This window comes from Hoplias malabaricus, chromosome 5, assembly GCF_029633855.1.
Source record: "Hoplias malabaricus isolate fHopMal1 chromosome 5, fHopMal1.hap1, whole genome shotgun sequence".
Lineage (NCBI taxonomy): Eukaryota > Metazoa > Chordata > Actinopteri > Characiformes > Erythrinidae > Hoplias > Hoplias malabaricus.
In genome coordinates this window covers 17,074,134-17,098,226 of record NC_089804.1, presented here as the reverse complement: position 1 = coordinate 17,098,226, position 24,093 = coordinate 17,074,134, and the positions used below count along the sequence as shown (strand labels likewise).

The window sequence follows — 24,093 nt, the reverse complement described above, 5'->3', positions numbered from 1 at the left end:
CAAAGAACTTTAGGTTCTTTAGGTCGTTAAAAATCCGCATCCACACTGATGATGTGACAACAACCAATACATTAAACACACATCAGCTGTTTAGTAGATAGCAGGACCTTCTCCTTTGATGTAAGAGATCCTGGCTGTCTGAATCACTGATCGGAGTCTTTGGAATACTGCAATTTCCAAGTGGAAATGATCCACAATTGAATTGATTGCTAATGCTGCTCGTCTTCTAACGTATAAACAACTCCACAAAAAAAGTCACAAAAAAGTCCCAATTAATACCCAGAAGATCCTATAAGCACGTAGCTAAAATAATCAGAAAGAGGATGCACCTGTGAGCTCAGTCACATAACTGTCTACGAGCTCAAATGTGCAGAGTATGGCAGAAGGGGACATAATGAGGAACATAAATAGAAAACTTTAGACCAAAACAGAACAATTACAGATTCTGACAATACTTAAACACATAGCATCAAGTCAGATAAACATTCCATTGCTGGGAATCACATTCTCACCCAGTCACTGACACATTCATGGAGAAAATCCCTGCAAACACAGTGAGAACACAACATATTCCAAACTGGCCTAAGACAAAGATAGAAACCTGACCCTGAGAACCACATTCTGATGTGTAAAATAATGTGTGCTAAGAACTTAAAAAAAAAAAACTACAAGCACTAGAGGCAGATATATGTGGGAATAGAGGCTAGTACTCAGCAGGAAAACACAGAAGGAAGCCACAGTATTTCTCATCTTTATTCCTGTAGTGGGGTTTTCCAAAAGTTATACAAAGTGTTTCTGTAATGAGTGTTTGGTATTGTAGTAAGAAGCCTCAATGAACAAAAACACACACCAGAATACAAAACTGTGAACTCAGAGAAGGTTAAGGAGCACAATGCAGCACCTCAATATACTGTAATACACGAGAAACACATCCTTTAATGATTAATATAACAAAAGATCACTCCAAACAACAATACCTGGGGAAATTATTTTATTACTAGGTTACAGAAAACATTCCCCAAACGCAGTGAAAGTAGTCTTTGGGAAAACCTTACTTCTTTGTAATAAAACCTTGAGAGAAACCCACAGAATCCTACCCAAAGCTACTTTCTCACTTTTAGGGAAGATGAAGTATAGTACCATGAAAAATTAAACAATTTCAGTTGCTCTTTTTCTAGAGATTTTAGCTTTGGACGACCTGCTTGACACTCCCACAAACAAGTGGCATTCAAAACCTCCTTCTCACTTTTGGCTGCTTTAAAACAGTACAAAAGCCCAACCACACACTTTAAAAAATGTCTGTAAATTTTACGGTGAATATCAGTAAATGTCTGTTAACTCTAAAAAGGTTAAAAACAGTTTCTGTAACAGTAATATACCGTAAATACTTTTATCATCCAAAACACAAATATTTACATCTCTTTACTGTAAAAATACAATATTTCACTGTTAAATGCACACGTGTTCAATGACTGGGAGAAGCAGAGACTCATTAGGGAGCTCCCAGCATGCCTTGCTGTTCCATATTTTCTGTGATTTTCCGAGTTTCTTTGTTTTTCTCTGTCTTTGAGACTGTTTGATTTTGGGTTGTATTGGGATAATTGTTTTGTGTTTTGTTGTGTGTGTGTTTGTGTTTCTGTACAAGTTGTGTGTTTGTCAGGAAAGTTCACCATCAGCTTGTGTTCCGAGTGCTGGAGTGTGAAACCCAGATACTACACATTTATTTGCTCCTTTCGGCTAATCAAAATAAGGATATATCTTAGTCTTCATTCTTTCATTTGTTACATGTTAATTTTATGGAAAAACATTGATTCTTTTCATTTTCATGTAAATACTATGGGGTTTTTAGGGTGCACATCGTTTTTTAACAGAAAAGTACCGTAAAGAAAATAGTTATTAAACGTAAAATTTGCAATTGTCAAAAATAATACAGTAAATTCATATACATCTTGACCGTATATTTCACGGTGAAATTTTGGCAACCACAGCTGCCGTTTTTTTTTTTACCGTAAATTTAGCGATTTTTTTTTGTGCTGGCAGCAAATCACACTGAGAGATGGAATATGATGTAATGGCGCCACCTGCTGGGAATATTCAGTTTAAGTGAATCACAAGTTTCTGCAGACTGAAATGGTTGAGAGGGAATCAAACAATTTAAGAAGATATACTTACCAGGTCAGAATTATTCACAGGTGTGGTATTGATAGAAACTAGATGCCTGAAGAATGCAATGTATGTATTCTTTATTTTTATCATTTTATAATACGTTAAACGGTTATGCTGTGACTTATCCAGCTTTCTGACGGTTGTCTAATAAAATTTGGACTTAAACATTTCAAATACAAACCTGTGGGATATGTACATGTAAGGCAAAGTAAGATTTATAAAGGCATTTTATTTATATTTTATTTTGTTTCTTATGTTATCAGTATATAAGAATATTCAGCCTGGTTCCTAGTTGATAATACATTGCTTGATATCAGCAATTGGTTTAAGCAAAAATAACAAAAAATAAATGTAATATTGCAAATTATGTAATTGTTTATTTATATCAGACTATTTGTAATTAAACATATGACATAATCTTAGATTTTAACAAAGACATTGGCAAGCTATGACACTAGTAATGAATGTGGATATTTAAGATAACAACAATAATAATAATAATAATAATAATAAAAAAAAATAATAATAAAAGTTCCATATAATCAGTTAAATATATAATCAACAAATATTATAAAAACCATCATGGCAGTAAACTTACACATGGACACACACATATATATATATAATTATAGGTGCTTAATTTAATTATCTCAGATTTGGCAAAGAGCTACATGGTAACAAATAAAAATTTGTGCTTTATATTGGCCACTTAATGTAAGGACATTATATGCTTATATTGACTTATGTAGGATATTAAACTGACTACTATGATAGTACTATTCTATCCAATGTATACCGACAGCTCCAAAGCCTTGCAAATATGGACAAATGGACTGAATGGCAACAAGAATGTAATGCAAGTATGAACAAAGGCATAAATATATCAAATGAAAGCCTTACAGAACAAGTGAAAAAAATAAAACTCATCCAAAAAAATGAATGAATATTCTGTGCAGGAGAACAGCATAAAACATGAGGAAATACAAATAAATGCACATCAGTATTGCTTTGGGTTACAGCCACAAAGTCTACCAGATTGTGAGCATACAGTCAATAAGTGGGGTAGAGACAGAGACAACAGTTCCCTTTTTCATAGATTAAGGCAATACTTTGCTGAATTGAAACATTAAAAGAAATCTTCTAAAACGTCTACATGGTCTGTGAAAGCAGTGTTATTATAATGAAAAAGGTAGCATAGCTTATACCAAAATATATCAGTTCTCGTGAATGACATAACCTCAGCTTTGTTTGCACTGGTCAAATGGCATGTTGCGTTTATATGAGTATTATTATTATATTAAGTGAAAATAAGTGAACACACCGAACACAACACATTTCAGAACTTTTTAATGCACAGCTTCTGTTTATTTGCTGAAATTAATGTATAGGGTGGAATTAAAAATAAATTTGCCCTGTGCAACTGTTACTGCTTTTTTTTTTTTTTTACTTACTGTCAGCAAATAAATAGAAATGCTGCATTAAAATTTTTTTAAATCTCATAATTGTGGTGGTTCCTTGTAAAAAATGTGCTAACATATTCTCAGTTAAAAAGAAAACATGCAGTTTAACTAGTATCCTAACATTTGCACAAAACCAAAGACCGTATAGGTATAAAACTCCCTCACCTGTTAAGGGTAGTCCAAAGCCATCACCTTGAGCTTTAATGACCCATTTAGAAAAATAATAGGACTTAGACACTAACAGTCACAACAAAATAAAATACAGAACCAGGCAGACTGGTCAGACATCAGTAGCAGTAATACAGCTGTGAGCGCAAGCTTCTGTAAGAGTCCTCTGCCTGCTCACCCTCAAACAGCATGGAGTCCGGCAGGGCCGCGCCCTCCAAAGGGTCTGGCTGACAGAACTCAACCACAAACTCCTCCTCAGCACTCAGCAGCGTCCGAGCCCAGGCTGACATGTCCAGCTGACCTGCCACTCCTCCGTACTCCTCAGGCAGGACAGAGCGAGGGATGACACGATGCAGAGAAGACAGGTCCGAACCATGCAACACAAACTGTAAAGAGAAAGCTTGTGTTAGATGGATTTTTAGTGCTTACAACATCAAACGGGATGAAACACACAAGCTATACAGTAAAATTATAGTAAAACTCTTTAAAAGCCTATATCACATAAAGAGCAGACTTATATTTCATTGCTTTTTAATATAAAATGTTACACCTTAAGTAAACATTGTTAAATTCCCTAGTCCATTCTGTATTTATTAAAAAAAACTTGATACACACTGACGGTCACCTCAGCTTATAGCAGTTTAGCTATGTCTCACGCTGAAGTCATGAGGGGAGTATCATCTGTTTTTTGAATGAGGTGCATGCAATAAATAGAAGCAAATCAGAGCAGAGCTCATTTAAATGTTTTTTTAATCTAATCATTGAAGAGGCCGGATTACAGTATGTATTCACTTTCAATTTATCAACTTCATTTCAATGTGCACATTTCACTTCATTGTGCTGTGCATGAGGCTCTTAAACTAAACACGGCAGAAAAAGTGCAGTAAATTCAGCTTTATTGAAATTAATGTGGTGGCAGTACAACATTTAGCCAATAAGGGGTTGAACAGACTGAACAAACTGGTTCTGTCTGGAGCACAGAAAGTAGACATGTTGGAATGTGCTAAGAAAAAAAATTGCATGGGAATATTGACGGTTACAGCTATTTCCAGTATTTATCAACTCACAAATGATAGGTGACTTTTTCAAATTAAGTTAGAAAAAGATGAACTTATAGGAAACACATAGGACATGGGATATTAAAAATAACATGCATCAAGAGGATTGAGCGAGTGAGTGAGTGAGTGAATGAATGAATGAATAAATAAATAACAGTGAATTACCCTTTCAGCCATCTTCTCTTTCAAAAAAGGCTTAATTATTGCAAATATTCCTTTGAATATTCGAGGCTCGTTGACAATATTTACAGCTTTTATTCTGATTGGAAATCCATCCTGAAATTCAAAAGTGCTTCACTTTAAAGACAGTTCATCAAAGGAAACACACCCTATAAATAAAACATCTCAGCGCATCACATAATTGTCAGCACTGATTAGGACACTCACCTGAAGAATACTAACAACCTTTTTCGCCAAAAGAGGGCCTGGGTTGGAGGCTTGAGACAAACCAACACCAGTGTAATCCACTAGAATGACGATTCCGTTCACCTGAGTCTCCTCTGGTTGAATCAACTTCTCTAGCGTCAGATAAATGGCTCGTATGTTGTCCACAAATGGATAGTCGTTTGGTTTCCACTTCCCTGTGCAAGTAAAAATATTACTGAATTAAGCTTTAAAATGAATGAGTGGGGCTACAAAGTGGTGAAACTAACTGAAAAGCCTGTAAGTCAGCATAAAATAAAAACTTGTTGAGGGCATAATAATCACCGCGACCCTGAAATGGAGAAGCGGAAAAGAAAATGTATGTATGTATGTATGAGGGCATAATGCAGCCTTCTGAAATGTCCTTGGTACTTCATAAATATATATTTATATATATTTACTTTAAAAGGCCCATACCCTACATTATCTATAGGGTTTATGTACCAAAAATTGCTATTTTCTAATCTTTTGTTCCCCTTAAAATTTCTGTTGTTACTGTGCTTTTAATACATGTTACATGTATATGAGCTCTGTGTCATTGAATGTGTGGGCATAAGATTTATGAACACAAGATTTTTGATCAGTTTAATTTGACCAAGAATATCCCGACTTTTGCATGTAACTGTAGAGTCCTTATTAAATAGAGTTTACACTGGGCACCTCTCTGAGAAATCATTGATATTTCTGCTGTTAAATCTACAAACCTGGTCTCAAGCACAAGATGTAGCGGCCTTGAGGGTCTGGTCTGGGCAGGACAGTGAGGAAGCCCAGATCCAGCACGTGTTTGACTGTGGAGGGCTTGAGGTCCTGGAACACCTCTGGCCAGGCTCTCCGGCTACTGTGGTAGTTCATGAGGAGTTGCAGGGCTCTGTCATAATCAAACTTCCTGGCTCTGAGGAAACGCAGAAGAAAGGCATCATCCAGCCGGGTCCTCAGATTCGGCTGATCCTTCAGGATCATGTCACGTAGAGCTTGGACATCTCTGAGTCTCCACTCCGGCTTCTCCTGCAGCTCCTCTCGAGCTTTGGCCACTAGCTCTGGGGTCAGAGTGCAGGAGTAGATGGGAGGAGGAGGTGCAGGGAAGCCCACCCCTGCCACTTGGTCCAGCAGGGGGTCAGCATCAATGTGTCCATTCTGATCTGCCATGGGCTGCTTGTGTATATATGACTGCAAGGAAAACATTTTTTTAAAGTGATAATATTTCTTCAGATATATCTCCTGGAAAATGGCTGTAGGACTGTAAATGTTATAAAGGAAAAGTGGTCTCAGATATTTGCAGACATCATAAACAGCCTAATATTAGGAATTTGACCATACGTAAGTCGGATATATTGACCCCCTTGTAGTGTAGCTGTCCGAAATTTTCCAAAATGACTTTAGTTAATAAAACAAATAGGACTTTAATAGCTACAACACTGGCTAATTCTGTCCTCGGTGCTGCCAGTGTGGCTTAGAATTGCGCACAAAATATGACCAGTGTATACTTTTACATTATGGACACACAGAATAGCGACGATTAGTAATTATTACAATTATTGCTGTTAATATTTCTACAGGAGTTATAAACAAACAGCATACAATAGTAACTAACCTGCCACAGAGAGCCGCAATCAGTTCCGTGTACAGCAGTGCAGCGCTCTCCCATTGGCAAATACAGGTGACGTCACTGGTCGCGTCACGCTCCTTGCTCTGCTCTGGTTTGCCATGTTGCGATAAACTCCAACATTTCTAAACTCAGTGTCCATTTTATCAGCTCCACCGACCTTATTGGAGCATGTTCTAGTCCTGCAGTTACAACGTGTTGCTCTGCATACTTTTTGGTGCCCACTTTCAACCTGTTCTTCAATGCTTAGGACCACCACCGAGCAGGTATGGTTTGGCTGGTGGATCATTCACAGTGAAACAGTGAAACTGACGTGGTAATGGTGTGCTAGTGTGTGTTGCGCTGGTACGAGTGGATCAGACACAGCAGTGCTGCTCGAGTTTGTAATGAAACAATTTTCTACAGTCATTGACGCAGACAGAGTTTGCCGCCATCTTGTGTTCATAATTAGGTACGACGTTATCGCAGATAAAATCAAAGCAAGACAAGTAGAAATCCATCCATCCATCCATTATCTGTAACCGCTTATCCAATTTAGGGTCGCGGGGGGTCCAGAGCCTACCTGGAATCATTGGGCGCAAGGCGGGAATACACCCTGGAGGGGACGCCAGTCCTTCACAGGGCAACACAGACACACACACATTCACACCTACGGACACTTTCGAGTCGCCAATCCACCTGCAACGTGTGTTTTTGGACTGTGGGAGGAAACCGGAGCACCCGGAGGAAACCCACGCGGACACGGGGACAAGTAGAAATCTACTATGTAAAATGTTTTGTTCTTTTTACAATGCAAAAAAATAAATAAATAAAAATAAAATAAAACTGAAAAAAGGTTGCACCGATTTTCTTATTTTTGATCTCTTTGTTCAGTTCAAATAGAGTGCCCACTTCTATCACCTCAAACATTTTTCAATGATTTATTAGTCATTCTGTGTTCTTAAATTCTTACATTTTATATGTGATCCTGATTCCTTAATTTGTTCCTACAAGTTATAATTGGTGGGTTTTTTTCCAGGTGCTTCTCAACCTGTGCAGTAGTCGATAGACAAACACACATATCGCTATTCAACCAGTTAATAATTGTTTCTTCTTCTTATCTACATGAGCCAATAAAACATAAAACAAATTACAAAGTAAATCGTGCAGTTTGTGTGCAGGTTTTCTTAATTTGTGGCCCCAAGTTCTTAACTTGATTCAATTATTTATTTGTCAGTCTCTCCTCTATTAAAATTATACACATAACTTGTTTTTGTTTGTAATACTGATTTCTTTATTTGCTGCTAGAGCTTATAACTGGTTAGTTTTCTCAAGGTGCTCAGGATATACTGGCTCTGCAAAAGTGGTTTCAGGTGGGCTCCAGACCCACCGCAAACCTGAATTCGTAAGTGGTAACAGCCCATGAATGAATTAATTAAGTTATAATTTATTCTCATGTTTTCATTGCTTTCAGGTTATAAACCGCTTAACGGTTATTTAAATTGGTGGATAATATATTTCATATACTCACAAATATTATGTATCTAGCTGATCTTAGCCAATTTCTTTGTATGTTTTACTCTGGGTCCCTGAGTGTCTGTCAAAAACTGACACTTTAGGCAATGTAACTTTAATTTTACTAGTAAATATTAGTCCAATCAGGAACTTGGGCACAGTTAGCCTCTCAGATGCCAAGACCCACTGTCCTTACCTAACGCTCTGAGCATAATGAAAGAAAACTGCTAAACTATTAGCCTTGACATAATGTAAACTCATTAATATATGCCAGATAAGACCCATAAAACTTAAACTTAAACTCTTAAACTTACATTCATTGCAGATTTCAGGAGGAAGGCGCCTGTCTTTTTCCCCGAAGCTATCTGGAATTGTTTTATGACTTTTATCAGTCCAACACACATTTAGCACTGCAATCCTTGATCATGCTCTGCCACGTAGGCTGCTGCTTTTATCATCTTGCTTTAAAGCATTTTTACTGCCAGCCAAGATTAGGAGATTAAAAGGAAATTCCTCCCTTGTCAAATCAGTTTTGACTTTTTTTTTCAAATATATTTGAGCAATTGTGATTTAATTTTTGGCTTTCCTTTATCCATTTTGAGTAGGTTAAATGTGTTTTAAAAAGCATTCTTGTTGATTAGCACTAGGCTAACAGAATAGCATTGACCTAATTGGTTTAATGTATATGGATATGTATTTCTTTCTTTTAAACATTGTGCGTTAATTAAATTATTTAGAACATTTGCAGATTTTTTTTAGTCCAGAATCTTCACTTATTTGCTTGTTTGTGTAATACAGAAAATAAATGATATTAGTAATTGAGTTTAGCGCTGCTTTGTGACAGCCATTTCATGAACTTGCCACAGCCTTGTGTATCAGCATATACCAGTTAATAAATATCACACAAATCATCAGATTATAATTAGCCCATGAGAAACTGTTTGGAATTGATAATCTCCAGTGTTGTTCATTTCCATATTATGTTAGCACTAAACTAATAGTAACTAATAATGGTGTACATATATTTTCCACACAGGGTTAAATACTACTTAGGCAAGGTCTGCTGGAACATGGATATTTGATTTTTTGAAACAGTTATTTACAGTGGTGGACAAAGTAAATGCAATTTGTTACTGTATTTAAGTAGTTTTTTCATGTATTCTGAGATTCTACTTTAACTCACTTTAACATTTCAAAGTCAAATATCTTACTTTTTACTCCACTGCATTTTGTCATTTGTCATTCTTTTTGGTTTATGTGTGGGTAAAACCTTAACATGTTTGAACAAATCTCCCGGCTCCGCACAGCTCTCTGTGTGGCACCATTGCCAGGAGACCAACAGATACAGTCGGAATGCTAAAACAAGTGAACCCCAGGATTCTCTGCCTCAAACCAAGTAATAAGAAAGAGCAAACTTTTTATTTTAAATGTTTTACGTATTTGATTATCACTTATTTGTTTATCAACAAGTAATCACTTTTCAGTTCTTAGAACTGCTATAAATGAACAATTAACAGTGTTTATCAGTTTATAGTGTAAATTAACACAATATTAGGTCACGAAGCAAGGTCAAAAGCAGAAATTTTCGAAAACCTGAAAATCAGTACAGCAAGATAAACATGTCCAAAAGGCAAATCCAAAAAACAAACCTGAGTATCAGGCAAAAAGTCAGAAAATCTAAAAATGTATTTAAGAAACAGATGGCTCAGAATTGCACAAACAATAGGCCTGTTTTGCAAACAGAGAGCTTAAAGCAACGTTATGTAATCATTTTTACCATAAAATTACAGCTTCAAAATTATTGTGATGCTTCAATGATCTGTAACAGTGAGAATAGAGCCTCTGTTAATGCTAATCTTGGCTCAGCACTGCAGAAACTGCACTTTTGGAGGAGGGTAGGCACATTTTTCCCTGTGTTCCTGCTCCTCGTTGTGTTTATTTATTTATTTTTTATTTAATTTTTTTTTTTTGGAAACGTCAGTTTTTTTTCCTTTGTTTAACCTTATTACTCATTCTGTAATGTCCAAAACAATGTATGAGGAAATCTCTAGTGGTTAGTTTGCTCTCTGTAGTCTCTGTAGTGTGGAGGAGTTCATATGTTTGGACTTTCTCGGTTTAACTTGATCCGTGTTTATCTGACTGCTGACCAATCACAGTCATTGCAGTCTGCGTCAAGGCAACGTGTAGTTAGTTATATTTCTGGAGAGGTGCGAGTTAGGCTGTGGAGTAGGGTTCAGTTTGATATGTGTAATCTATGGTGTATTTTCGATCCTTGGGTGTTTGTGACAGTTGATATAACATTCATTATAATTAATCTTTGGCCATTTCTGTTGTGTTGATCAGTATCAGACTAATTAGTGACATTCTATTAAAAGACGGGTAATCCAAGAGTGACACTAGAGTCTTTTCACCTACAATGCATTGATTAAGCATGAGTCTTGTTACAAAAATGATAATAGGACATTAGAACCATAATAAATTATGGTACTTTTGCTTTCAATGCTTAAGTGCATTTAAAGGTAAATAGTTTTGTACTTTTACTCAAGTATATATAAACCCAATTTGTAACACCAGATTTGAGTTCAAATTAATAAAAATGAGCCCCCAGAGGGTGACTTGAAAGGGTTCAATCCTGCAGTTGGGCTTTCAGTGATGTACACAAAAGCAATTCAAGTCCTAACAGTGACCACTTGTGGAGAAATGCATATGCTTATAAGACCAGTGGGTGGCCTGCTTGTCATTGAAAATGTTCTTTTAATATAAAAATGTTCTTAAAATATAAATATATTTTATAATATATCAAATATTAAAACTGTTATTGAGAAATTGTGGCAGCTATGTTATTATACAAATTAATAAACAGACTGCACGTGTATGTAAAAATATAACATTGACATTTAATGTAAGTTCACATTTCAGTGTTGAAATCACCCTTCTCCCTGAAAGCTGTATTGCATGGCAAGGCACTTTTTGTTTTTTTCCTCATTTAGAAGTCACCAAAGAGTGCGGTGTATCCTGCACACACAAATGGCTTTCTATTTACGTGACAGACATACAAATCCTCTGCTATTCTCAAAGAAAACAGATATCAGATATATATTCACATACTTTTATAAAGTACGTCTATATATATATATATATATATATATATATATCTGTTCACAAAGTAAAGCAGAAGCCAATAGATTTACATTTTGTCTATAATACATCAGAGGGAAAACACAAGATGCATAAAACTCTGAAAATTCATCAATGAGCAGTTTCCATAAATTAGTTTCCACAGCACAAACGATGCCATGTAGCCTAGTGTCAAGTACTGTAGAAATCATTCCTGTCATGTTTGCTCATTAAAATACTGTACAACAAACATCTAACTCTTACCAGACATAAGGCCTTGTTGTAACATTTATCAAATCTTAAAATAACGATACAAACTGTGCTAATCTTCCTGTCAGACTCTCTGACTTGATGAAATCAGTCCCCAAGGGGAGTATAAATATGTACCACTACTTTAGAAAGAATACATTAGCCTATTAACAAGGCTGAATTTGTAAAAAACAGGCTTTTGCTACAGCGTTGTTACTGTACACTCCTGAGGATTTCAACTATTTGCTCTTTTGGTCAATGAGATTTTTTTGCTCACTTTCAACTTTTAAATAGGGAAGAGGGGGGAAAAAGCCCTGTGATTGACTGGTGCCCTGTCTGTGGTGTGTTCCTGCTTTGCGCCCATAGATTCCAGGTTTCCATATAGGGTCTTGCTCCACTGTGACCCTTATAAGGATGAAGTAGTTACAGAGGATGAATGACTGAAGGAATGAAGAAGGGAAAAGAGAAACCTAGTTTACATCATATTTCAGATACTCTTACACAGAGCAGAAGATTTAGGAAGAGGCCAATGCAAAAGGCTACTCAAAACTTCAGGCTAGTAATGTCTGAAGCCGCCTCTTGTTGAGCGGATCAGTATAGTACTAATGCACATGTTCTTTAAAAAAAAATAAACAAATTCAGCATTATCATTGTGTTATTTTGGCATTCAGATGGTCTCTTGCTTGGTGATGGTGGGCTGAGGGATGGCTGTTGGTTGTTTAGGCACTGTGGCTATGACACCCTGGGTGAGTTTGTAGTGCTCAGAGCTGGAAGTTGGTGGAGGAGATGGGATTGGAGTTTCAGGAGTGGCTGTAGGAAGAGAGAGAGAGAGAGAGAGAGAGAGATCATTTAAGTTGAGTTTAAACACAGGATGCACCTAAACTTACATGAACTAACACATTTAGGCAAGTGGGATAACATTGGAAAGAAAGAAACCGTTGGTTGATGTTGCAGTAAGGTCTCTTATGAAATTGCTTAAGGTATTAGGGAAGGGTAGGAAAGAATAACAGTAGCTTTCTTTGACCAAATAAGCCTGATTAACTCACAAAAGGATTACCCCAGCAAGCTTGTTTCTGCCTTCAGTTACCTGACTCTGCCACAGAGAGTTGTACAGTGAAGAGAGCACATCTCTAAACCAACCTGTGGTCAAACTTGTGAGTGTTTGAGCTCTGGAACTTACACATCTGTCCATTGTGAACTGGAGTGGCCATGGTTGCGGTCACAATGACATTGTTGCTGAGGTGCTCCTGGACCAGGTGTGGGTGCAGAGAGGGAGGAGCGTGGGGGGTTTCGTTTGCAGATCCTAAGGGAAGAGATGAAAAATATATTGCTTTATAGTCCCTGAAAGAGCTAGCTTATGCTCCATAAAGCACCCCCCCACACACACACACACAAGGGGTCAGCCATGTTAAAAACAGGTTTTATACAGAATTTCAGCTAAATCCAAGCCACTACTTCAGCTCTTTCATAATATGAAGAAGACCTCTTGCTTGCTTCTTTAATTTGAAATAATCTAGTCTTATAATTTGTTCGAAACATTCTTCTTCTTACCTCCTAGAAGCATTTCCTGGAGGAGGTTGTCTATCTTGGCCATTCCGAACAGTTTAACAAACTGTATTTGCTCAATCATCTGCCAGGTGATGCTCTGTAGTGTCGGCAGAAGAAGAAGAAGCTCTCCGAATCGCCCCCTTGAGTCATACTGCCGGTCGTTGATGTAGTCCTCTAAGCTAACCTGCACCTGGTACCGCATTCGTTTGATCTTGCTTGGATCACTAAGTCCTTTGGCATCTACAATGAAGAGAGGACCAAACTGCAGTCATGATTTATTAAATCATAAATAAATGTTTAGAAGCTAGACTTGTATTCATTCAACTAAGAAAACCCACAGAATGATCATGCAGACCTGAGTTGTTATACCTACAAATATATGGGGTTTGATAGATGATTTCCAAGGTTACTCATAATAAAAAGGAAGGCAAATGCAGTGTTAGGAGTCTTGCCCAAGGATTCTATAGATAAAGCATAGTGTGCCAACCTAGTCTGATGTGTGTATGGTATTGATGTTATCCACAACTATACACTAATTACCAGACTAATAGGTACACCTACCTGGATCAAAAAACACAATCGCCTTCAAGCAGGCATATTCATTATCATCTATCTGGAGCTCCTGAAAAGGTAGGACCAACTCGTCGAGAATCCTCACAGTTACTCGACTCACTTCCAGCTCAGGGCAATTCCGAGGAATTATGTAGTCATTGCCTGTGTGGAAGAGGTAGAGCATTGAGTATGATCAGATAAATCCTGAGGAAAATATTCTGCTTGTAATCTTGCTGTCATTTTTCAGTTAATTCATTGTTCAAACCTAACAACCCAATCAAACCTCTTACCTAATAGTAACAAGTCCTTGTATAACATGGAGCGCTTAGCAGCTCCAAGCAGAAGATGTTCCCCCGCATGAGCCCGCAGCAAAGCAACCTGGTAAGAAAGAAAAAAAAGGTGTAGTCTACAAGGCCTATCCATTTTCACGCTCCACTTTCGAATCGTTTTTTCATGGGAATGTGAAAAAGTGCGCTTGAGTGTGGGTGTGGGAGTGGGCAGTGATTTCACCACTGAAAGGGGTCAGAGTTCATATTATCGGCGGTTCCCACAGATTTTAAGCATAGTGGTGGAGGAACTGAGAGCGTGTGTGCATGTCCTTCTGTGCAGACAAGCTTGTGCGTGTGAGGAGATGCTCGGTCATACATGGCCAATATCCACAAATCAGTTACCCTGCCCTGGTGCTTACACAGTTAATGATTCTGGAGGTCTTAAGGAGAGATGTCATTTTAAAACTTGCTCATCACTTTCTAACCCAAGACATCAAAACACATTAACCACTAGCAAAAGAAGTTACTCTACACTCCTTCCTCTGTTTCCGTCACATTGTTTTCTTACTAGACACTTTCACCTGTTAGCTGTTGTCAGTGTTCTCCTCCAAGCCTTGAGCTATTCACTGATGCTTTGTTATGTAAGGTTATGTTATGTAATGATGTGATATGTGCCAATTCAAAACATTGTGGTGGCTAGCTTCTGAATCTGGTGGCTGGCCCTTACCCTCCAAGGAACATGTACTAGGAAAGGCCTAGCTAGTGGATGGAACTGGACACAAATGAAGTAGGCCAAAAATAAAAAAGTCATATATAACAAAAACCCTCATATTACTTTTACAGACTATGCATTTAAATACATTTGCTACATTTGGATTAGCTTCAAACACTTGCTCTAACTCTTACCTGATCATCCAGGGGGAGGTCACAGAAGGCCGGGATGTATTTGGCCCACTCTACTAACACCAACAACTGCTGTTTCATAGACTCACACACATCTGTGATGGTGGCCATCTTTTTTGTTCTAATATCCCCATTAATGATAGGTCCAGGAGAGGAAATCTGTAGCACAAAAAATAAATAATTTGTCGTTCATATTTTCATTCAGACAATTCAGCAAATGTTTCATAGTCATGAGTGATCTTTGTTTAGAAAATGCTGGGGATGAGAATGCAGACCAGGTGTTGCATTCCTTCCAGCTGCCCATCAAGTTCACTTTCCCTTCAACCCTACCCCTGATCCTTGGCTACACTGAAAACAATTCTGGGATTGAAAGTGGGAAATTCATAGAAGGTTTCATAGTCACATTTGTCGAGCTTTTTGGTGTTGAACAATCCCAGAATATCAGCAGTATATTTAAAATATATTTCAATTATAATTATTGTACAAATGTTTCCTATTCATTTTCATTAAATACTTATTTATTTATTGCATTTCACAACATACCACTGCACTTGTTATTTCAACATCATATGACAGAAAACATAACCTGTTATATTTAATCTGTGTTTTGGGAACATAATTCACATTGTTTTATTAAACCAGCTCTGATCCAACATCAAAATGGTGTTGCACCTAAAACAGCCCCCCCCCTCATTTTTTTGAAAAAAGTTTCAAGATGCTCTAAGCACTGAGAAATACTGTGTCTATATTAATTTATCTGTTAGGTGTTTATAGACCACACATATCTAACTCTTCATCCTAACACTCATTGTTAACATGGCCTTGATGGAGTGAAGCAGACTTTTTGGACAGATCTCTACAGCAAACTGTTTTGTAAAATATATTCATAATGCACAACAAGTGATGGGAACAGATCAGCCATTTCAGAAAATTCAGGCGACACATCTCCAACATCCCCAGCATAAACTACACGTGATCACAATATATGGTCAAAGGCAAAGGGGTCCAGTTCTGGTCTAGGGGTGCCAGACTACAGCACTGAGTGATTACTATGAATGCAAAGATATAGAAATTGTTGGCTGATGTCAATGTATGATTTTATTTTTTTTTTGCATACATATGTATTGATGCCAGAATAAACAGAAACATTTAGTAAGTGAAGAAATTGTGTGCCTCTGGTGTGTTAATGAATGTCCACAAAAGTTTTTTCTGGCATGAAATCTGGTTGAATCAGAAAAAAAAAAGAACTGGACACTCCTGGTTTAGTGTATTTAGTTACACATTTAGCTGTGTTTTAAAGAAGGTCATACTTGTCTGGAGAGAACATCTGCTTGGATGAGTGCATTGATGGAGGGTAAGCTGCTGTCCTCATAACTGGACCTCCTAGTGCTGATTCTGTCTCTTTCATTCTGTACAGCTACAGCAAAGAGAGAATGAATTATTAGAAGTGCTCCCAATGTTTATCTTGAGTTGTGTTAGGTTTTTCATAGATATACAGTATTTACATCTGTGGACACCCTCTTACAATTTGTTTTGATTTAACATGAAGGGTAATGATGGATAATTTCCCCAATTTGCTGCAGTTCTACTTTTGTGGAAACCTTTACGCTAGATGTTGAAACATTACTGAGGATTTCTGGACAAACTCCACTCTAGCTCATCCTAAATGTACTAGATGGAGCTCCACCAATCCAGAGAATCAGTTCCACTACTCTACAGCCTGAAACTGGGAAATTGATTCCCCTCTTGCCCATGCTGGCCTTACAGTCTTTTGAAAATGTTTGTCTATGGTAATTATACAATCTGTGTGTGTGTGTGTGTGTAGTTGAATGCCTGAATTATTAATGTGTAAACCTTAAAGATGAAGTATTCACAATATTTAGGGTGTATCTATGACAATTTAGACATCCTGTGTAATTTGTATAGGGATTTTATTGCACAAACATCTAGATAGCACAGATGGGAGCAATATTAGCCCAGACTCTGGTTGGTAGATGCTCAAGGTTGGCCTGTTTATCAGTGTGTAGTTATGATGCCTCAGAACTTGTTTGTTCAGCATGAGTCAGTCATAGACTTCAGGCCATTGTGGAGTGAACATTAACAAAGTGCTCGTCTCTCACAGATATTGCAAAATGTTCCCTGTGCTCCACGCAGGAGCTCTACTCAGTTAAACATGCAGCTTTGAAAAAGTATATACCTTCTTTCTTCATTCCAGCCCGAAAGCATTTTTTAAGTCTACAGTATCTGCACTGGTTCCTCTTGTCTTTGTCCACTATGCACTGTCTGTTGAACCTGTGACGAACACAAATCCAGCCCATTTAAGTCCAGTTCATTACTCTAAAGTCGCATGCAAAAGTTTGGCCACACCTGGTCAAGCCACATGAAAGCAAAAAAATTGACACACATCTGAAACATATGATAATGCTGACTGATTGTGTCATTACCAACAGATAACAGATACCAAAATCGGAGGAACACCCCATTGAAAAGGACAAGGAATGGGATGGACAACCAACATCCTCAGTTGACCAAGTGTGCCCAAATTTTAAAACTTATTTGGCAGTAATATTTGTGTTACAAGAGCTGGTAATAGAGTTAGGTTCTGACCTGCAGGAGTACATGTGGTTTTTGCGTACGCTGCGTCTGAAGAAGCCCTTGCAGCCGTCGCAACTAGACGCTCCGTAGTGTTTGCCCGTTGCCCGATCTCCACAAATGGCGCACAGCGTCCCAGCCCCGAGATGGTTGGCAGCATTCATGTTGGCACTCTCAGCTGGTGAGGAGTCTGAGATGAGACCTGTTATTAGCATAATTCTAAGGACACTCAAGTTGGCTGTACTGTGTTTCCTTTAAGCAAGAAGGGGTTTATATTTACTGTAATGCCAAAACAAGGTACAAGCAATAGTTGGCACTATACAGCTTTAAAAAAGGTTCTTTAAAGCAGTAGATCTCAGCTGTGGTTCGCATGGTCAGTCCACATTTTTACTCTGTCCCTATGCATTGTGAGTCAGGTTGGAATAAAAAAATATGGGACATTAAGGGAGCCCTGATGACTGGTCTAAGATTTACTGCTTTCTATATAATATTTCTATAATATATATCATCACTGTCCGATTAAAAACATGTATTTGAATCATTTGAACACAGCAACTGTGTAGTGATGTAAGGACCAATAGAAATGCTTACTTGAAATCTTTTTCTACCATTGAAAGCTAAGTTTTTTTTCCTTCTCCTGTAAAGTTACAATTTTGGGAGATCAATTTTTTTAATAGGACAGCGATGGTATATACAATTTACCATATATTTATACCCTATACCACATACGTTATACCATACACATATAAAATAGACATATAATTTCCACCATTCTACATTGTAAATGATTAATATCTGCAGGAAAAGTGTTCATTGAGCAATGAAACATTGAAAGACATTACTGTAACTAATGTAAAATAATGACTTTCTTTAACTATTTAAGTACAATTATTACTTTGTGTGAAAATGTCAAACGAATTCAGAGCAAAAGAAATGCATGTAACAAAGCCATGCATGTTTCAAAACTAACAAATACAGTGGTAAAATACAACAGGACAAAAGGCCAAAATGTTAACTATAAAGGAAAAAGAAAAGCAGTCAGCTTTCAGTGCAAGTTAATGAAACTTGAGATGGAATGGAGATGATTATTTGTGATATTAATTATGATTATTTAATGCAGTTTCAAGCATTTCCATTGGTCTTTTTCAAAACAGAAAGTAAATGCATTTTGAAATAAAGCCAAAAATGACAGACATCCAAATCTAAGATGCAAAATGGTAAAAATTCAGAAGTGATTCATGTGAAATTGCTTGTAGAACAGTGGCAATCGAGATTCAAATATAAGTCCGTATAAGTTTAAATCCTGAAGTTTAACCCTGGATTCAAGTGATTATCGTAAAGATGCACTCTGTTCTTTATATTTTTAATCACTTCTGTGATTGTATTTTATAACATTGTACAAGGCAACACTAAAGCACAATAATTTAATAATTAGTCTGAGCTCCATAAAATAATATATATTGTCCTCAATTCACGTGATGATGGTTCTTATAGTGAGCATCTAAAAAAGGAAAATGGTCAGTTCCTTTAGTTAGATAACAGGAAAATCAGCTATTGCAGATTTGAAGGAAATGGGCAAAAGGTCACGGCAGGGCTGTAAAATGATCAGAAATGCTCCAGTTTTACACTACAATCAATTAGCTGTAAATGATTCTCATGAAAATGTGTGGTGGAGGAGTGTTTGCTAAGTAATCCAGAAGTGATTAGAGCTAAACCTGCAGCAAGTGAATTACAGTGTGCCGCTAATAGACTGAATCATTACCCGAGAATGGGTAAAGAAACGTGACTTCATGACTTTAATGGCTTGGGAAACCCAAAGGAGGCCATGGCTGATATGAACTGGGAATACATAATTATTGTTATGTACATTATGTTCCTACATTGTTTATGACATAAATACTAACTTGAGATGAGGATCCCGACACATTAATCTATGATTAATTCATTTAAAGGTGAAAGTGTTGTTTCATTCATACCAAACTCATTACTTATCAAAAGGACTGATTCATTCATTACATTACTGATCAAAAGGAGGTACATGCTGGGTGATAGATGTGTTAATTGCCCATTTTCAAAGGGACTGATAGTCCAAATAAGGACAACCCTGTGACATGTTTGGAAATGCCATTTAATTGATGACATTTTGTAGCCTAATAAAAACTAAGCCCCAAACAAGTCCATTTAAATGCAAAATCCCAACTATTCCCCATATCGTACTAATGTAGTCATATTCCAAGTTTTCCAAATATTAATCACCACAAGGCCCTAAAACCACTCAAGGATCCCAGACATGGGAGAATACACAGCCAAACATTTCCATGAAATCTTTAACAGTTAATGTCCATTCATCTTGCTGTCAAACACCATTGGAAACCCTACTCGGAATAGACACTGTATCCTTAACAGACCACGGAAACCATCAGGTAAGAGGAGCCAGATGGAATCACATTGGGATTTTTACTGGTGGAACACTGTTTTGGGAGGAAACCTGAGCTTTGGCGTTCTACAAGACAGAGCTTGCAAAGTTCTTCTTTCCCAAAGCTCCATGATGCATCTCTTGCAAAACAGGTATAGCACATCGTCATCCTAAAAAGTCTACAGTAGAGCAAAACCTACTAAACCTGATCATCCCACACACACTGACCAAATATTCTGTAGTCTGTATAAAGTCTGGAAGTCTCAAAGTTCAGCTTTGGGGTGGAGGAGGACTCACCTGTGCTCATGGCCAGCACTTGCATGTTCTCAAACTCCAGGGTGGTGTAGGCTGGGTCCAGGGCCTCACTATAGTCTGCCATCTCCATGTCTGCTAGAGCTTTGGACAAACGCATTCTCAGCTAACCTGACACTGGGGGCAAAGACTTGTCCTCTCGGTGGAGTTCGGACCCCCCTCCTAACTCAGGCCAAGCCCCACCCCTTAGAGAGTTAAACACCCCTGAGGGACACAGGACATGTCCTCCAGAGCAAAGAGGAGGCTGACTTTGACTGACAGCTCAGACCCCTCCTTCTTGTGAAGTGGGGTAGTCCTTGGGTTAATTATTGTCTGGCTTTTTAAAGTATTACATCAGGACAGATGAAGAATGTTTCTCACTCAATTTTTATGTCTCTGTTTTCTCTCTCTCCCTCTCTCTCTCTCTCTCTCTCTCTCTCTTATTGTCTCCCTGTCCATCTGTGTCTCTCTTTCTCTCTATCTCACGCTCTTGCACTCTCTCTCTCTCTCTCTCTCTCTCTCTCTCTCTCTCTCTCTCTCTCTCTCCTTTAGCAAATTCATGGCTGGTACATGTTGCTGTTGTTGGATCGCATTTCATGTCACTCCAGTCCCAGGCAATGTTCTTTTTAACCTGTTCTCATCAAATCTACACACACATACACACACACACACACACACACATATATATATATATATATATATATACCACATATCTGGTCATATATGTAATTTTATTTATGATAAATATGCGTATACATCATAATATTTTCTTGTAACACTGGCCAGGTTGTGTTATCATTTGCTGTATGGGTATGTGTTGGGGGTCTTGTGGGTGGAAATATGGGCCTTTTAAGATATCTAATGATTAATATTCTTATTAAGGGAAGTAGAGTAATGTTTCTCAGGTTGTTATTATATTATGCCGCAACACAGATTGAGATCAGATTGAGTTGTAGCCAAACTAATTTCCATGCATAATTATGTGTTTGCTAATTCTCTGTTAATGCTTACACAATAAACAACAGCAATGACTCTCACTAGCAAGGAAATGGTGGCCTTTATGTAAAAGAACTCATTGTTCCACATAAAACTCACATGCACGTGATACACTAACTCTCATTCAAAATATAGAGAACAGAGTGCTGAACATTTCTTCTTGATGCCAAAAGAGTCAAAGCTAATAACTGCAGGTCTAAGTGTAAAGGCTCGGGGCTCCTGCTGTATAATTTATCTAAACTATCAGAGTATTTGGGCAACACAAAATCTCCTGTGATACTCGGCCAAGTCTTGTAAATTGTTCTTCTAACACATCCCACAGATGCACAACTGAATTGAGATCTGGGGATTTTGAACACCAAGTCAACACTGTAAAACCACTCCTGAATAATTGTTATCCTGTTGAACAGGACACTGCCATTCAGAGTGTACTTGCTTTGCATAGATTCCCAAGTTGCATTTGGGTGCATTTTACCCAGGTAAGAGATGCACATGCCTCTGTCCATCCATATTTTGTAAAAATTAGAAACATATACATCATATCAGCCCACTACTCCATGGTCTTGTTCTGATGTTGAGTCACTCTTCTGTGGGTACTGACCTTTGCTATCTATGTACATTAAAGGGCCTTGGGCAACCATGACAAGTTGTATTTTATTAGACATTTTAGGGTAAGTACTAACCATAGTAGTGAACCTCCTCATTTAGAGATGCTCTGGTACATTGTTTATACTCCGATACACTGCTTGTACTAGCATAGCAACTTCAAGAACTGTTTCATTGCTGCCATTGTTAGGATGTATATATCTTGGGAGTCCAGGTAAAATCAGACCACTCTCAATGACTTTTGACATCTTCTCTAGTGAATTCTAAAGACGTTGTCAAATAATGTTTTATATTTACAGACTACCTAGCAGATAATGATAGCCCTTGTGCTTCAAAGTCTTTGTATAATCCACAAAATGCAGTCCCCACTTGCACCAATTGTACCGGTAATACCATGCTTTAAAAACACAGCCCACACCATGACAGACCCACTTAGATTTCTTATTTAAAGAGAAAATAGAGGTGGTGCATTTAAGTAAACAATCACGGCAAGAACGCAGGTACAAGAGCCAGGGTAAACATGGGAGAGGATATATTTGAAGAAGGGAAAGTGACAGTACAAAGCAGTGGGTCAACGTTCCCCAGTTCAGAGAGCCATGAGGGCAGTTAAACGCTCACAATCAACTCACCCTCCCACTAAAAGACATGCGGTCAAAAGCTACCAGACCAGAGACCAGGTAAAACAACCAAACAGCCGAATTTACAGGCCAAAAGCTCCCAGAGGACAAGTGATTTTATTGCCCCTCACTTTCTACTTATGATTACACTTAGTACAGGTTGGTTACTGTCCCATTCAACATATCTGTTTAAACCCCTGTACTGTCCTTAAGGTGAGAGTCAGGTGAATGTGCTGCAGGTACTGTTGTTGCTCAACAGGTCCAGGATGTGTGGGGCCTTGGCTCAACCACATCTTGGCTTAGTGTGTTCTCCCCGAGTCTGTGTAGGTTTCTCTGGCTGCTCCAGTTTCCTCCCACTGTCCAAAATGTTAGTACATGTGTTGGCTGTTTGAAATTGTCCACAGGTGTGAGTAACTGGGTGAGTGTGTGATGAACTGGCTCTCTGTCCTGTGTGTGTACCTGCCTTACTATACACATCATAATCCTTATCTGGATGAAGCAATTTCAGAAAATGAATGCATAAATGAATTAATTATTAATTGATTCATTATTTGTAACTGCTTATCCAGTTCAGGGTTGAGGTGGGTCCGGAACCTACCCGGAATCATTGAGCGCAAGGTGGGAACACACGCTGGAGGGGGCGCCAGTCCTTCACAGGGCGAAACACACACACACCTAAATTCTTCAAAAGCATTTAAGAGGCATTTTTACCCTAGCTTCGTCCAGGTAAAAAACTTTGATTATCATTTGACTAATGATTGTTTTACCCATAGTTTTTCTTGTACTTCTCCTTTTACTATTAATTCCTACTATTTGTAAATCAGTATTTGTTTTCTGTTTATTGTGCAGTACATTGGTCTTTTGTAGTCTTTTACATGTGCTACAAAACACAGTTGAGTTGGCTAGACATTACATATGCAAATAAGATGTTGTCCACAAAAAATTTATACATTTCTTTTACTTTTAGAAACCCCCAAACCTAGCATTTTGGATAATGTCAAAAGGTGAACTGATTTTTTACAGCTCTCATTGTTTTATTGTTTTAGTAAAAAACACTAGCCACTTATTCATGTGGTAAGGTGGGCAGAGCAAAGCCTACATTAGATTTATACACATTTAAGGTGAAATGATTGAATTCACAAAAACATATTTCTGTGGGTGTATAATGATTTTATTAATATTTTTAATACTTAATACTTAAATAATTATAATTTTTAATTTGATACAATTAAGATTTTCCAGATACAGAAAAATCTATCATCATCATTTCTGCCTGTAGTGTCATGTCTTAGCTTGTAAAAACCCGAGTGACATTTTGGTGCACATGGCTCAGATCCCCTAGACACCATTCAGACTATATTTGCTGAATTGTTTGGATTAGCCTGGAAAACACCTAAATTTACTATCTGGACAACGGTCAGTTTAGACATGGACAAGTGTCCCTTCCTACCTATATGTATTGTGTGATTTGTGCACTAGAAATATAGACCTGCAACATGTGCTAAAACCATAATATAAATTTGTACCTGGGATTTATCAATAGGCTCACTGTTACTGATCATGGT

General features: G+C 37.7%; 2 protein-coding genes across 5 annotated transcripts in view; both read right to left on the bottom strand.

Annotated features, from left to right (window-relative positions):
• Positions 1-2,639: 2,639 nt before the first annotated feature.
• Positions 2,640-8,732, bottom strand: ttpal (tocopherol (alpha) transfer protein-like). Of its 2 annotated transcripts, none has more exons than XM_066672012.1 (5): positions 8,687-8,732; positions 5,980-6,442; positions 5,240-5,433; positions 5,018-5,128; positions 2,640-4,180 (listed from the first exon to the last, which is right to left on the bottom strand). In XM_066672012.1, exons 1-5 carry the CDS (start codon positions 8,690-8,692, stop codon positions 3,914-3,916), a joined length of 1,041 nt encoding a protein of 346 aa, XP_066528109.1. In that variant the 5' UTR covers positions 8,693-8,732; the 3' UTR covers positions 2,640-3,913. The 2 variants fall into 2 exon arrangements, with proteins under 2 accessions (XP_066528109.1, XP_066528107.1); XM_066672010.1 differs by lacking the exon at positions 8,687-8,732 and adding an exon at positions 6,867-7,446 and having other exon boundaries at positions 2,641-4,180.
• Positions 8,733-11,297: 2,565 nt separating this feature from the next.
• hnf4a (hepatocyte nuclear factor 4, alpha) overlaps positions 11,298-24,093 on the bottom strand; it is a 40,522-nt gene continuing 27,726 nt past the window's right edge. For 2 of the 3 annotated variants that reach the window (XM_066671161.1, XM_066671162.1), the window contains 9 exons: positions 17,618-17,792; positions 17,208-17,302; positions 16,321-16,427; positions 15,014-15,169; positions 14,129-14,216; positions 13,848-14,000; positions 13,290-13,526; positions 12,919-13,041; positions 11,298-12,548 (listed from right to left, as the gene is read on the bottom strand). In XM_066671161.1, the coding sequence (XP_066527258.1) occupies positions 12,406-12,548; positions 12,919-13,041; positions 13,290-13,526; positions 13,848-14,000; positions 14,129-14,216; positions 15,014-15,169; positions 16,321-16,427; positions 17,208-17,302; positions 17,618-17,792 (1,277 nt within the window). In that variant the 3' untranslated portion in view covers positions 11,298-12,405. Of the gene's footprint in view, positions 12,549-12,918; positions 13,042-13,289; positions 13,527-13,847; positions 14,001-14,128; positions 14,217-15,013; positions 15,170-16,320; positions 16,428-17,207; positions 17,303-17,617; positions 17,793-20,315; positions 20,431-24,093 lie in introns of those variants that run through there. The other variant, XM_066671160.1, reaches the window with a different exon arrangement.